The sequence below is a fragment of the Equus asinus genome, chromosome 2 (genome assembly GCF_041296235.1).
Source record: "Equus asinus isolate D_3611 breed Donkey chromosome 2, EquAss-T2T_v2, whole genome shotgun sequence".
NCBI classification, from domain to species: Eukaryota; Metazoa; Chordata; class Mammalia; order Perissodactyla; family Equidae; genus Equus; species Equus asinus.
Genome location: NC_091791.1, coordinates 107,089,119 through 107,104,937, shown reverse-complemented (window position 1 = coordinate 107,104,937; position 15,819 = coordinate 107,089,119). Strand labels below are relative to the sequence as shown.

The following is a 15,819-nucleotide window of genomic DNA, read 5'->3' as shown; positions in this document are numbered from 1 at the left end:
AATGTACTTTTTCCTTTTTTGTTTTATTTTTGAGGAAGATTAGCCCTGAGCTAACATCTGCCACCAATTCTCTCTTTTTGCTGAGGAAGTCTGGCCCTGAGCTAACATCCATGCCCATCTTCCTCTACTTTCTATATGGGACGCCTGCCACAGCACAGCTTGACAAGCAGTGCATAGGTCCGCACCCAGGATCCGAACTGGAGAACCCCAGACTGCCGAAGTGGAGCATGTGAACTTAACTGATGCACCACAGGACTGGCCCCAAGAATGTACTCTTTAATGTCATTTTTTCATTTATAATATTTCATAAAATTGTCCTTAGTCATCTTCACAGTTGTACTTGGTCATTAAACTGATACCTTTAACTGACTCTACTGTAGACCATAATATTAATCACTCTCATAAAATATTTATATCATATAAAATATAGAATATATAATAGAAAAAAATTCACATAATACAAAATACTCTCTCTAGGTACTGAGGTACCTTGAAAATTCACAACAAAAATGTGGTACATGGAGAATATTCTCAATTCTACTTTTCAAATTTCTATTTGAAATCTGTATACATTCAGTCCAAATATTTTCAGAGGCACTATATTTTGTATCCATTCATGTGAACTTTCTCTGTCAGGCATTTTTTTCAAGTCAAGACTTCAAAAAATTTGTCTCTATGATTCTTTTGAATGTTTCACAAAATTTGTGCTGAAAAATAAATGGCTTCTCAATTTCCTTCCATTCCTGAGTAGAATATATATTTATCTTATTAAAAATCAAAGATTTTTGGGGCTGGCCCCGTGGCCGAGTGGTTAAGTTCGCGCGCTCCGCTGCAGGCGGCCCAGTGTTTCATTGGTTCGAATCCTGGGCGCGGACGTGGCACCGCTCATCAAACCACGCTGAGGCAGCGTCCCACATGCCACAACTAGAAGGACCCACAACGATGAATATACAACTGTGTACCCGGGGGCTTTGGGGAGAAAAAGGGGAAAAAAAAATAAAATTAAAAAAAAAAGTAATGTCATTTAAAAAAAAAAAAAAAAAAAATCAAAGATTTTTTTCTACAAATTGAGATAATCCAAAGTGTAACTTCAAAATTTAAACATTGAACCATGCACAGCATTTGACCTCAGAGTTTACTTTGTGCTAAATATTCTGAAGGAAAAAAATGCATCGTCTTTTTTGCCAGCTCTTTTTTAATTTACTTCTATTCACTAAAAGCTTCACTAAGTGAAGTTACTTAGCACTTCATTCATTTCAGATTTTGATTACAAATTTCCAACTGATTATGATCAAAATGCAACAAAATTTAAAAGACGTCTTTTTTCCCAAGAGTTCAATAACTTTGGGAGGTATTTAAGTTGACTGAGAGCTCTTTCAAGTTCCAAACTTTCCTAAAATCAGACTGATGACCAACAGCACAAAGAAAGTGCACAGTGCCATATTGAAGGATATTTTTATATCTGACATCTTTGTCACGAAAATTTACTTGTTGCTATCTTAACTCTGTATATATAAAACATTTACAAATGTGGACACTACAGCTTCTAATTCAATTGGTGGAGCGTTATCACTTGTCTGTGTGATCATGGATAATCAGGGCATCGTGGTCAGTCCCAAGTACATTTCGGCCTCATAGATTCTTTCATTTAATAAGACTATCTTATTATCCCATGATGCTGTGCTCCATCAAAATTTGCATTCATATTATCACTACAAAATTAAATAACCCTCAATGTTAAGTGTTTAAACAAATGTACAGTGGCATTCCTAATGTCAGAGATTTCATCATTTGCGAAGTTAATTTGCAAAACCTTGATTTTGATTTCATATAATGGATAAAAAATTGAAACAGTTTCAGAATTAACTCATCTGATATTCTGTTTGAATAATTTGATGGCACACAGATAAGACTGACATCATTTGACCCTTCGCAAGGATTTTAATATGTTGATGCTACTGGAGTCAACACATGGACAGCTATTTTGCCATTTTTCATACATGTACATGAAACCATGGAATGGAAGATGAGATAAATTAATGTGGAAGAGCAGCCATTTGATCTAAATGAAAAGTCATGGTCCACAGAGAGATACATAAACATGCCTTTACAACTGTGTGAATTAAAATCCCATTTCCAGAAATGATCTTCTTAAAGTAACTGCTAACGGTTGAAGGCTTTTCAGCAGATTTGTGACTTAGGTTTACATACATCAGTGATATGATCACGGCCTCCGGGGTGGATAGGAAATGTGAACAAACATCCGTCAGTTAGTTTATCAATGAGTATATTGAGAAGTGAAATATCAGTACTTGATTATTCATTAAACATGCGCTTTCTGTATTTATCATTACTCACTAAAAAAGCATTATCAAACAGTAAAAATAAGGAAGTGCAGATTTACTCAATACGAGTGAAATAAACATTAAAATAAGGATGTTCAGTCTACTTTTTATTCTCTTATCCATGGACTGTCATGTCTTCATACATTTCATACACACCCACCCTATAATTTCTCATCCTTCTCACTAACCATTCTGAACTGGTGGTTCAGAGGCTCTATGCATCTTCCAGGCCCTGGCAATGGCTGGGCCACAGCACACTGCTACAGCAGGAGGCTGAGGAGGGGGAGTTTGTATGCTTCTCCACTGCTGCCTGAGATAAGAAGTGGGGAGCTCATCTGAGGGCACTTTGTTTTATCCAAAAGCTTTCCTTTAAAGCCAGGTTTTAGTTACTTAGCCCCTGGAAAGAGTCAGGAATACAAGATGGGTCATCCCCGAGTGTTAGATCTAACCTGGCATCACTGAAAACTCTAGCTCCTGCTCACGCAACTCACGGCCACCAGTAAAGACCACAGCAGAAGCTGAAAGCACAAATCGAAAGCCTACGCAACTCATCCAAGCTGATGCTAATGGAAATATTAGATACAAGACTGAGTTTTAATAACTGGGGGGAAAACTCAGTAAATGGAAACTTTCTGGGCAAACAGGGATATGTGATCAACCTAAGTCAGTTTTCCCTAAAATTCATTAGCACGGAAAGGGACTAATTCTTTCCAGAATATTCTTCTGGATGGGGAGGAAAAACATTTTTGTATATGCTTCCACCTCTTCCTTCCAATCTCTGCATTTGCTATCCATGTATGAGAGGGAAATGTTCAACTGAGAGCAAATACCTTCATGATTAGTGGTGAATATCATTTCTGTTCTCTGAATGTCTTCAGTGGCCTTTGGACAATATCTCTGTGTGTTTAGCAAGGCATGGTAGCTTCTATGCTACAAGAAAATATTTATGCTTTCATACTTAGGTGTTTCATTAATATCTCCCATAACCTTCCTGCTCTGCTCTGCTTTGCTTGAACTGGTGGATCAACAGAAAAGACCAGACTGCCTTACCCGACCCTGTGCTCTCAGCCCCAACAACTGTGGCGGGTGCATCCTCAGAGCTGACACAGTGCACGCTTGATGGAGAAGTGAATGGATGTGGGGAAAGAGCAGGGCACCAGGTTTAGAATAGTATCAAAGGATTATTTACATCAACCTGGGAAAAAGTGCTTAGAGTCTGAGAGAAGATTCTAGGCCTCATAACTCTGGCAGCATGACCGAAACGTCCAACTCAAGCTCCTGGCCTTTTTGAAGCCTTTTCCTCAGGGTACCAGTCCATACTGTCTCCTGTCCTCTCAATTTGTGTTATACCTCTATTCTTTTCACCATTCTAGTAGCAAATGTTCTTTGCACTCTCTGCACTGCAAAATTTATCTCTTTTAAAATAATATACTATTGATGTCATGGGTCTTTTCTCTTTAATTATATCCGCCACTATACCAATGGACATGTTACATAGCTTTGGTATTAGCATTTCCACTTATAGGAAACTGATGTCCAAAGGGCTTAAGTGACGTGTCTATGTTCACGTTTGTCTATGTTCTCATACTGTATGTGGCAGAGAATTCCGTCCAGGACTATTAACTTCAGAGCAAGGGTCTTCAGCATTACAAGAAGCCCCTTAGGTTCCTACTGGACATTTCACAAGGTGGGCATTCAGCTCATACTTGTTCTTTTTGCCATTTGCTTCTTCAGTGTCTATGGCTCTCTGTTCTCGGTCTCTACTTACTACATAATGTATAATTTTGAAAAACTTTGTTCAGTTACATATTTCTATCTACTCTTCCTTTCTAGCATTATTTTCCCCAATTTTCATGAGAATGTAGGTTAACTCATGCCTTTTGAAAACACTTGAGGAAAAACATTTCTTCCTATTCTTATTTATCTATTACTTATCTTGTTCAACATTTTAGCAAATTTTATTTAGGTATAATCTGCATAAAGTGCATACAGTAATTTACACATAGTAAAATACATTCATTCTTTTTTAAGAGCTGGAGTCAGGGTTTACACCAACAGATGAAAAGTTAGGGAGGAAAAAACCTTAAGATGTACCAATTTCACTGGCCTATACATTTTGTTAATAAAAGGCTACGGGGTTAGAGAAAACTAAATTCAACACTGGTCTTGTCATCTACTAGCTTTGAGATCATGGCAAGTACCTTATGCTTTCTGCATCCCTATTTTGCTATCTGGAAAAGGGAGCTCATAATCCTTACCCTGAGTGGAGTGTTTGGAGAATTAAATATTCTATCCCATGTGGGGCACTTGGTATACACGAGGTGCTTCAGAAACCTGAGTCCCTTCCCTTCAAGAATGCAAGGAGACAAAAGAAGGAATAACCTGTTGTCTAAAGAATACTAAGGTTAATTTAAGTTTCAAAAGCAATGATCTTCCAGGACAAGTCTACTCATGTCGCCCTGCGTCATATGAAAGATCATCTAGCAGTTCTATCTGCATCCTGCTGGCTTTATTTACACATTTCAGATGGAACGAGAGAATGTGGGGATAACACAGTTTAGCAAACACAACATTACATCTGCTGCTGCTACCAGATTGCCCAGGAAGACTAACAGTGATTCATTCACAAAGACAGAAATGCTCTCACATGTGCTTATATTTTTCCTTAACATATGAGGCTTCCAATTTATAGAGGGAAATGTGTCATGAAAATAGTGATAGCCACTGGTGTGATTAAACAAATGAACAGGATAATTGTGGCTAAACACGTAGCTTTAGATTCCTACATTTGAAAAAGAATGGATTTTTCTCTCTCAGTACAAACTTGAAAAATCACAGAGGCATCAGTAAAATTCACATGATTTAGGGTCTACTTTATAAGCAGGCATGTATCACCATATAATAGAAGAGATGAAAGCATGGAACTTTCCAGAACCAGAATTCAAATTTCATAAAGTTCCTTTGTTTTGTTATACATTTTAAAGAAAGAGTATATGAAAAATAATGTAATTTTAATTGTATTAATAATTGTAAGAAAAATAATGACAAATTGCATCTCTGTAACTCAAAAATGCATATTATCACATAAAGATGAATGCAAGATTAGTATTTTTTCATTGTCCATTTGTTGATAAAATGTCAACCCAACTGAGTCTTTTGGCTAAGTTTTATAGGCAGTTGAATTAAGAACAAATAATGTGCCTGTGTTCAACATGCTTGTTTTTTCTTTAAAAACAAAAACAAAAACAAAATAAATCAGGAAGTGAATCTTTCCGTCTTCAAGGCCTGTTGCCTTCTTCACGTCTCCAATGAGCATAGCACCATAGGTGCAATAAACGAGCTTTGAGCCTCTGGGCGAAAATTAACACCATCAAAATGAATTTACAGCTAAGAATTAATTATATAATCAGTATGTGACTTTAAATCTTTCCCACATGTTCTGATTTAGGAAAAACTTCTCATTTCTCTATTAATTACCTAAGCAAAATGAGAGAGTCCTGAAAATTGACCATGTCACGAAATACCCTTTTGACATGCTTAACAATTGAGTAATATCTGTCACAGGATGCACAGAATTCTCAAGAGGGATCAGCGCAAAGTCTCGATCTCAAGATATTCCCAGTAATGTCAGCCTTCTAGGAGAAAGATGCAAAAATATGACTTTAAACTTTAAATGGGAGTGTGTTTGGTCTGTTTCATCCCACTGAATATTAAAAGCCTGCAATCTGAAAACTTGAAGAATTATAAACATCAGAAATAGACTCAGTGGCATTTAGCATGAAAAAAAAAACCTCTCAGCATCTGTCATAACAAAGAACAAGAAGCAATATATCTGATATAGGAGATTAAAAATTATTCCCTGGGAATCCAGGCTTGATGCACTGGGAACTGTCTCCAGGTCTTCTTCCCATGAGATGTGTTGTGTGTTCATGGAGAAACACACACACACACACACACACACATGCACACACACACATAGAGTCAACTCCACGGTGCATGCTATTAAAATGGGGGCGGGGAGGAATCTGGGCTCTTCCAGGAGAGTACGTCCTTCTCAAGTAGTTCTCTGGCTTTGGAAAATGAATATAAAACAGACTGGATTTTGAATCGACATCATTTCTAAGTGGTTTTAAACTGCTCTAGCTATCTGTTCATTACATAAACCACTTCCACACTGACTAGTATTTACCAACATGTTTTTTTTGGCTTGCACCAGAAATCTCACCTGATATCAAATGGGAGGGTTGAAAAACTAAAAGGAATGAACAATAACATCAAGAGGAAGATGCTGATAAAACACAACTAAAATATTGGGAACAGTGAAAACAATATATATTTGGAATTTAGACCCTGGGAAGATTGACTTCCTTATGTTTCTCAGAGCCAAGTGACAGATGCCATGCCACCACAAGGCAAACAAGGCTAATGGTTTTCCATCACTGTAACTACTGTAGGTAAACACACAATGAGCTGCAGTTGCTGATTTAGCTGTGCATGTCCTTTAGTTTTCTTTGAAGTTAGGGAGTAAGGAAGGTGGAAGACAAAATATTTATGTGATCAAGCAATGCAGTAAGTAATTCTTATTACCCTAAGACTCGGCTCAAACATCACCTCCTGTAGCTGTCCTGACTCACCCAGACACTTCACCTCTACTGCCCAACACAGTGTCAAACTTTGATGAAAGTAGCGATCAAATTCACTCTGATTAATGACTTTGAACACCTTGTTTATAGGTGCCATCTTTGTACCCACAGAGGCTCTGAGACAGAGAAACCACTCCATGAATGTTGTCAATAATAATGCAGAAAAATAGACTAATAAATTAATGACAGGTTTCCTTCATAACAATGTGGCATGGTCAAAAATAAACAGGATTTAGATCAGAAGAGCTGGATTTGCGCCTTGCTACTATCCTGGCTGGGAAATCTCGGGAATGCTATTTCATTTCTCTTAACCTGAGTTTGTTTATTTGAAGATGGGGAAAATAAGATCAAATTTGATGGTTTGAGTATTAAATGAGCTAAAGCATATAAAAACATCCTGCAAATTGTAAACACTCTACAAATATTGATATTTTTATGTCTAATTATTTAAATAATTCTTACTCAACATAGTCTTGTTTTAAATTATTACCTTTGTGTCATTTATTGCTTACTTAAATTATGACATTTCTCCTGAGGAAAAAAGTGGTGTCGCCACCTTTCTATCAATTATCTTGTAAATTATCTATCAATTATCTTGTAAACTTCAGTGGATCATTGTGACTTAGGGCAAACCACCGCAAAGCAGCAGACTGCATCGGCCAAGACACGAGGAATAGCTACTCTCCTCACAAAAACAATGACTTGTGGATAATTGAGATACAATATCCAATGTATTCTACATTAGCATGATATAAAACTTTTAGGCAATGGGAAATGAAATAACTAAATGCCGTACAGTCTATAAAATCAGAGCCTCTGACTGTGTTCTGTTAGACATGCACATTAGCTAATAAAATGATAAATAATCATATTTCACAACCTTTGGGAGTAACATACTAAGTTTAATCCTTACAGTAGAAATCACAAAGAAAATCCACAAGTACAAAGAATATTAGCGAGCCTGATAGTAATAGGATGAATAATGCTTCAAAAGGTCAGATTAATAACATGTCGATTACTTCTAAAGGTAAAGAAGCCCAAACATTTTTAAGAATGGAGCTTTGATTTCTCAAAGGAAAATCTGAACAAGTCGATGTGTCAGAGAAAGAACTGCAGGAAATAGGGAAGCCAATCCTTTCTCATTCAAAACATGCATAAACTGATAATTAAGAATTGGCTGGAATCCATTTTAATATTAAAGTCTTAAAAGTAAGATGGTACGGTACAAATGTTAGTCATTAAATCACTTCATCACTAAAAATCATATTAAATCAAATTAAAAGGAGTTAAATCAGAACAGCCATTTACTTTACTCCCCTGAAAATTATCCCTAAGCAGGTCCTCTAAAATATGTCCTCTCTATAGATGTATATGCCCTGAAAATGTGTGTGTATACACTCCGCTATTGTTAACCTTTCAAAGATATTATGTGACTTTTTATTTCCTTAAAAATGCCACACTTCATCATTTTAAAGCACCACTGCTTAGTCAATAGTTAGAAAAAAATCACTAATCAAACTCATTGGCTGTGTTTTGGAATTCTTAAGAAAGCCTGAGGGAACCATAAGCAAAACTACTCTCACTATGAGATCGTAAGAAGACTTCCTCTAAGAATGATAGGCTTTCCTGGTTGAGGGACTATAGACCATCTTCTGTCTCTGGAACAAGAAAACACAGGAAATGAGGCATGATGGACCCCACCACGTAGTCCAAAGGACTCTGCAGGTTCATCTGCAGCAAGGACTCCTCCTGAATACATAAGCCACCTGCTCCTCTAAGAAGGTTCTAATTGGGTAGCGATGAGTGGACCAACTGGTGTGAGGATGGAAATAATTTTGAACACTGAAACTGAAGATTTAAAATGTACTTAATTTTTAATGATGACATCCTACTTTGTGAAAAGAGGGTAGAGATATAAGGGTCATCCATCCTTTCATTATAAAAGTTTCCCCAATTGATCAACACAAATGTAGTAGATGCTCCTCGTCTTCTTAAAGGAAAACATCCATATCTTGTTTTCACCTATAATCGATAAAAAGGGGTGACTTTTTTTCCTTCATAAACACTGTTATGCAATTGTAAACTCATTGATAACCCTAAAAGAACAGATCATTCCAGTCCTGTTTCTCACAGCCAAGTTAAAAACAAACCAACCCACAATGCAGGCTTCACAGTGCTGTTTCTTTACGATAGCAATAGGCATGTTTTTTTTTTTTTTTTTTTACATGCCCTTATGATTCTTTCTTCCTGATGTTAATAGTAAATGCTGAAATATTCTATGTAAGTGATTGTTGGGCTGGAAAAAGAAAGAAAGTCTGATGCAAGTATTTATACCTTCCGCAATGAAAACAAGATATTATGGCTCTACGTGACCTTTCCTAAGCATGGGATACAGCATTTTACACAATAGTTTCTTGGTTCATGCTTCAATTACTGACCTTTACTGTGTAGAAAATTAATGCAATTTTCATTGTAATTCATCCATACAAATAAGGTCCACACAGAAGAATTCCACATATGGAATCTAATACAAATAGGAAATGTCAGCTGATTGCTGTTGGCTGAACTTAGTCACTATCTGTTTGTTCTGAAGTCCCCAGCAAACTATACTTGTAACAAGCAATTTTTTGCCTAGGCCATCAGCTATAAGAAAGAAAGAGTTCCTCTCTTCAAAGTTCAGTTTCTATAGTTAGTTTTCTAAAAGCCAAAAAACTAGTTAGCAGAAAGTTCCATGTTATAACTGAAAGTAGTCTGATTTTATTTCTAATACAGCTCGCTACCATGGACTTTTAACAATGAGAAGGAATAAGAGGCTTCAATGATGTCATTTTACAACAATCCCCATTCCGGACAATAAAAGTATGACAGACCCCAGACCGTGTCCTGGTCTGTACATCGGAGACAGGCAGAATATGGGAATGTGTCCATCTCCTGAGGAAGTCGTGCCAAGGGGCCCCGGCATGCTTTCATCTTCCACAGTTGTCCGTGATGGTATTTGGTGGGAAGGGGCGCTGGCAATTAAGGAGTGTCACTTTCAAGATGGATAGTTTGGGTAGAAAGGAGCCCCTCTCCTCTTCTGGTTTGGAAGGAAACGGCTGTGTGTTTATAATTTGTAAACATTTCATCTCTCACTGGGTGTGTTACAGTTCCCAGAAGCACGGTCTGTCATGTCTAACATGCAACAGAAGCCAGAAGGGCTCCGTGGGTAAGCCCTCTGCTACAGACACTATGGAGGGGAGTGGCCCAGGACTGTGTGTGCAGGTCGATGACGAGCACATCTCAGTTGGGGAGGCTGCGATCCATGGAGAAGAAATAATGAATTGTAATATACATGTGGATGTGTGCTCAGGAATTCTTAAAGTTGAAATTCCTTCTAGTTAACAAATCTCTTAGAGAGGTTAGAGTGAAAAGATACCGACAAGGACTGCAAAGTTGGCCAGTCTCGCCTAACAATAGAAGGGCTGTGTTAAGCAGAAGAGGCATAAATACAAGTCAAAATTTCATTTTAGACTTATTCTTCTAGAAGATTTCATAGAAATATGAAAGTGAGGAAGCAAAACAAACGTGGCCATGCTGTAGCTATTAAATACTAGGAAAACACTATAATCAAAACATCTCAAGAATGAAATTGCCCTGGAGGAAACAAGAGAGTCGTAGTGCCAGTGCCCTCAGTGTGGGACAGGTTGACACAACTGTTGTGTGGAAGGCCATGCTCGGATCATCCTTGCCCAGAAAGGCTTGGTACACAGCCCGAACAGCTCGACTTCATGCCCCCTGGCCCCCAGACAGCCCCTGATGCACCTCAGTGCAACGTTAGACCATGACAACCACTGGTCTAGACTTCATGGCTTGAATTTGTTGCCTGCCAGTTACTAAACACCATGCTTTCACTCAATGCCTTCTGGTTGGATGCTCTCCTTTATCAGATGGGCCAAAGACACATGGTCACAATTATCCATAAAAGGTGATGACGTCCTCTTCCACAGGTGGCTCATTTAAATAGGATTGGCCAAACAGAAAGGAATCTTCTTCATATCTAAGCCTTTGTTAATAAGATTTAGGATTTTGCCTAGTACAGGTTTAAAATAATTTCCTTAATACTTGCGCTTCCTTTGATAAAACATCCCATCATGCACTTTAGCTTGGCTATGACTATTTTCAATATTCAAGCCACTCACGTCAATTTATTGAGAATAAGGTTGCATCTGAGTGACCTTTATTCTGAAAAAGGTTGATTCCCTTTAAAACAATATTATACCTTATTTTGTTATTTTGCTATTAATGATCATCTTAGCACAACAAATAAGATTTACTTTGTAATCCACCCAATTTGTTTGAAATGGGCAAAACCATCTGGCATGCTCAATTAATTTTAAGGCTGCTTACGTCATGGAGCCAGTGTTTTTGAATTTGTCTTTATTTCCTGGGCAGTTTATATTGGATACTTATTCTTAAGATTCTCCCTTTTGCCCTTTTCCTCTCCTGCTAGCCTCCTCTCCAACTACCACCACAAGCCCGTGACACCCACAGGTTCTAGCGGACTGGAAGTCCATTAAGCTAGTAGCATCTCATTTGACATTTCGCTTTTTTTCTTTTTGTTCCAGAAGGTTTGTCTGAAAGCGCAATGACAACAAAAGCAGCAGATTTGAGAGATTCTCCCAGGAGAAGAAAAAAGGACAGATGTACACAGACATATAGCTGAAAGCGTTGCCAGCAACAGCTGGGAAAGTGACAGGCTCTGAAGTGGGTGACCACCCCACAGAGTGCAGACACGAAGCTCAAGGAACGGCAATTCCACTTGACTTACTTGTGACTTCCTAGGCTGCCTTTCATCTACCTTTTCTACACCAAGGGGACAGCTCATCTTTGCTTGCATCAAATGACAGGCCTCCTATAGGTATGCTTTTTATAATATTCCAATTATTCCGTATATTTTATCCCTTTTCATCTTCATTTTAAAAAAATATTAAAAAGGGGCATCCTTTATAAATTACAAGAAAATTACTCTACTGGTCACTCTATAGTACTAAAAAGAAAAAAAGAGTTTGACTCAGTCTGGGCACACATAGTCTGCTGAGACATTAATGCTCTCTTTCATGTTCTTTCTTGAGCCCACTCACCTTGTCATCGTCATCCTCCTCTTCATCTATGTCTGTGCTCTCCTGAAAGGAAACCCCGCAATTTGTTAATAAAATATCAACCCAAATTACCAAATGCAAATTAAACTCATATACATTTTTAAAGTTTTCCGATATAATTTAAACACTTGTATTTGTAAGACGCATTATAACCTCTTAAAAAATGGTACTTCTAAAGTTCAGCCTGGAAAGACTATAAACAATATGCATAATCTACGTAAAATTGTGAACTATAAATAAAGCTATTAGGCGAGTGCCCTTTGAAGGTATCCAGCTTTAATACCGCATTGCCAAGTTGCACTTTCTGTAAACAGTTTTGTTCTTACGCTGACAAATGAACCCAGTGCTCTGTTAAGGCTGAGAACACCATGCCTACTCCGTTTGTGGTAGGCTCATTGTTATAATGACTGCTCTTTCCCTTTGGGGCCATTACCAAAACATTAGACAGTAGAAAATGCATTAGTCTGACGATAATCAATCTCAAGAATAAGTTACAGGTTTCTCTATGGTATTATTGTTTTCCTTGGGCTTCGGGCTTGGTGGGGGGAGGCAGGTGAGGGGAGGAAACTCTAGGCTCTGATCTGGACTAAAGGCACCTGGCTTTAGTTCAGTGGCCGCAGCACCAGCCGTGCTGCAAATAGGGCTTTTCAGATTCGTTTAGAAATCTTCCCTATTTAATCGGTAAATTTTAATCATACCACTGCAATGTTTAAAAGCTGACACACACTGGTACACAATCAGATGGGTTCAGTAGCTCGGAAAGAATGCTGGGTATTAGAAAACCAGGGACTGTTTTCAGCTTGAACACTTACCTTCCTTCTTAACCTTGCAAAGGTCAGACGTGCTGTTTAGATGTCATTGTTCCAATAGCAAAAAGAATGGTGGGTGCCATGCTCCTCAAATGGAGGAACTCTAAAGTACCCAGAGTACTCTGCTATACCCCATAAAACCACTGAGCAGTCCTCAGGCAACTTCTCCAGAGCTGGTACCGTGTTACCTCCCAGAATTCCCATGAGCTTCGCCTAGCAGTCTGTGCGACACTCACTGATCCAACCCATGTACCACTGGCAGCAAGTCTGCTTTATGAAAGCAAATGAATACAAAGAAAACACACGAGGGGAGGAACGAAACTGTAATGAGCAGTTAGCAGTCTTCAGCTTAAGACAAAGTCTTTAGCCGGAGATACTGTTCCAGCAATTTTTGCTGTGTGACTCTGGGCAAATCACTTTGCCACTCTGAATCTTAGTTTCATCAAGCGTAAAATGAGAATAGTAGTTCTTGCTTCTTTCATGCTTGTGTTATCAAGATTAAATTAGGTGATGAGTTTGAAAATGTTTCGCAAATTAAAAAGGTTTTATGAACACTCATACACATTTACATGCGCATATACATAAGTATACTTATGTATGGATGCATAAGTCTATATATACTTGCATACAAATACACACACACACATATACACATATATATATGCTATAAACATTGTGTTTATATAGCTGGAAAAATAAAATGATTACAATTGTAAAAATGTTAGTTGACGGCATTTTTATAACAGATGTTTCTCTATAAAACTTGCCTTTATCTATATCTCTGTGAAACTCAGTTCTTAAATGAACCTATACTTTAAAGCTATTTATTTACTAGTTGGTTCCAGCATCTTCAGGCACCTTATTATAGATATATGCCCATGCCTACTGCACTAAACAATAAAAAATCAAACGCAATAGAGTTTTGAATTTGGCTGAGGTTTGACTTCCTGCCACAACACTCATTTTTCCCACTTCCCTTCTATCCCAAATGAAACCAGAAACAACCCTTAAATATCCACTACTTCAGAGATGATGTTTTTATAAGGAGAACATTATAAGGAAAAACAGGTGAAGCTGGTCAGCTTTTGAGTCTTGAAAAACTCCAAGTGAAGGTGATCTTTCTAGAGAAGATGTTATCAAGTCTCGAGACCTTGGATTTTTGTTTTACAAACTTGGTTCTTGAATCTGGAATGCCAAGATTAATAAAGCAAGCTTATAAATACAAGCTCCTTCTCACCCAGAGCAGAAAAAGATCCTATGGGCTGGGATAAGAGGGGTGGAGGAGGAACGTTGGGAAAGAAGTCAGATCAGTAGACACTGGGGGATGGCTTTGAGAAGGGGCCTTGGCCAGACTTTCCTCAATACCACAGGGAGTTTGAGAATTACAAGAAAAACTTGGGCACCTGAGAACAGAAGGACCCATGCCCACCCCTCTCTGACTGCCCCGGGATTTGGTAAGGCTCCACAAATCCCCCAAGCTTTCAGGCCAGGGGAGAACACTGCACAGGGCGCCTATGGGGAGAGGTCTGAGGCAGCCTCCCAGAGGCTCGCTGTGCCCCGAAGGGCATCAAAGAGTCACCAAAGGCTTTTCCCTAGTGGTTGAGAGTGTTAGTCACAGGAACCTGACAGAGAACCAGATGGACACACTGACATGTGCTGTTGGCATAGAAATGATGACCAAGAACCGGAGGGCTCTCCTCAAGCTAAGAATGTAGGCCAAGACTCAGGAACATAAGATGCCACAGAAGGAAGTCTCCAGACTATGCCTGAGAAGAGATCTTGCCCCTGTAACTTGAATACATGTACAGCGTTGCTTCTCAAGCATCAAATGCAACGGACTTAGGCCATGATTTGGAGGAGGTGCTGCTGTTGGTTTATTGTTGTTAACACATTTGTCTTTAGTCAAAAGTCAGACTTACTGGAATCTTTGCTCACCTGGCTGTCCTGGATGCTGCCAACCTTCCCTTTCATGGGTCTGAGGAAATTGTAGATAAACAGCAGCAATAACGCCAGGGGGATCATATACAGCTCGAAATTCCAGACAGTGACCAAAAACACCTGATTGGAAGACAAATAAGACCAATGACTGCTTGAGAAAACTGTGGGAGCGATCTTAAACTCCTACTCTTGACTTAGGACTCTCTAAGTCAGTTCCAAACAGGTTAACACACACGCACACACACACACACACACACACACTGATTAACAAAGATTTAGAACTGGTAGTAGAATGAGGAAAACGTAGAAATGAGTTGGCCAGTCACACTCTAGAATAGACAGATACAGTAGCCCCATATCTGGAAACTCTATGACCCTATCAACCCTATTCAGTTTTTTCTTCCTGGATTTCGTGTACCAGAATTTAGGTAAAGTAGTTTGGAAAAATCGAAGGTCATGAAGAGGGGGGCCACAGGCCCAATTTTGCCAACAGTGAGGTTTATTTGAACTGGAGAGAGTGAGTACTTCTTAAATTGGCTGCCAATGTTGAAAAATCCAAATATTTTAGGTGAAGACTTCAGGTTTCCAAAGTCTCTTTGAAAATCTTACAGTCTTCCAATTTTGAGGCCAGATGGCCACAAGAAAATGATGGGCTTGAACTGCCTACATCAGACAAGGTGCGTGTGTACCTGCCCGACTTCTATGCCTCTGAATCTGGGACAAGGACAAGGGAGGGCTTGGGTTTGAATGTAAGTGCCTATGCTACAGTGGTCACTGGGGACATAAATGCAAGTAAGACATGGCCCTACCTCCAAGGAACACACTAATTCATAGGACAAATAAGATAACACATGCTAATGATGACATGAGGCAAGAGTGACATCTTGGGCAAATTACTTTGAAACTTGAGCCCCACTTTCTTTTCGAACTCACACATAGCGCAGAA

General features: G+C 38.7%; 1 protein-coding gene across 9 annotated transcripts in view; it reads right to left on the bottom strand.

Moving 5' to 3' along the window:
- The window catches only part of MCTP2 (multiple C2 and transmembrane domain containing 2), a 223,464-nt gene that overhangs the window by 23,378 nt on the left and 184,267 nt on the right, over window positions 1–15,819 (bottom strand). For 5 of the 9 annotated variants that reach the window (XM_044762457.2, XM_014842505.3, XM_014842510.3 and 2 more), the window contains 2 exons: window positions 14,871–14,993; window positions 12,109–12,150 (listed from right to left, as the gene is read on the bottom strand). In XM_044762457.2, the coding sequence (XP_044618392.1) occupies window positions 12,109–12,150; window positions 14,871–14,993 (165 nt within the window). Of the gene's footprint in view, window positions 1–1,041; window positions 9,011–12,108; window positions 12,151–14,870; window positions 14,994–15,819 lie in introns of those variants that run through there. The other 4 variants (XM_070496048.1, XM_070496060.1, XM_070496040.1 and 1 more) reach the window with 4 other exon arrangements.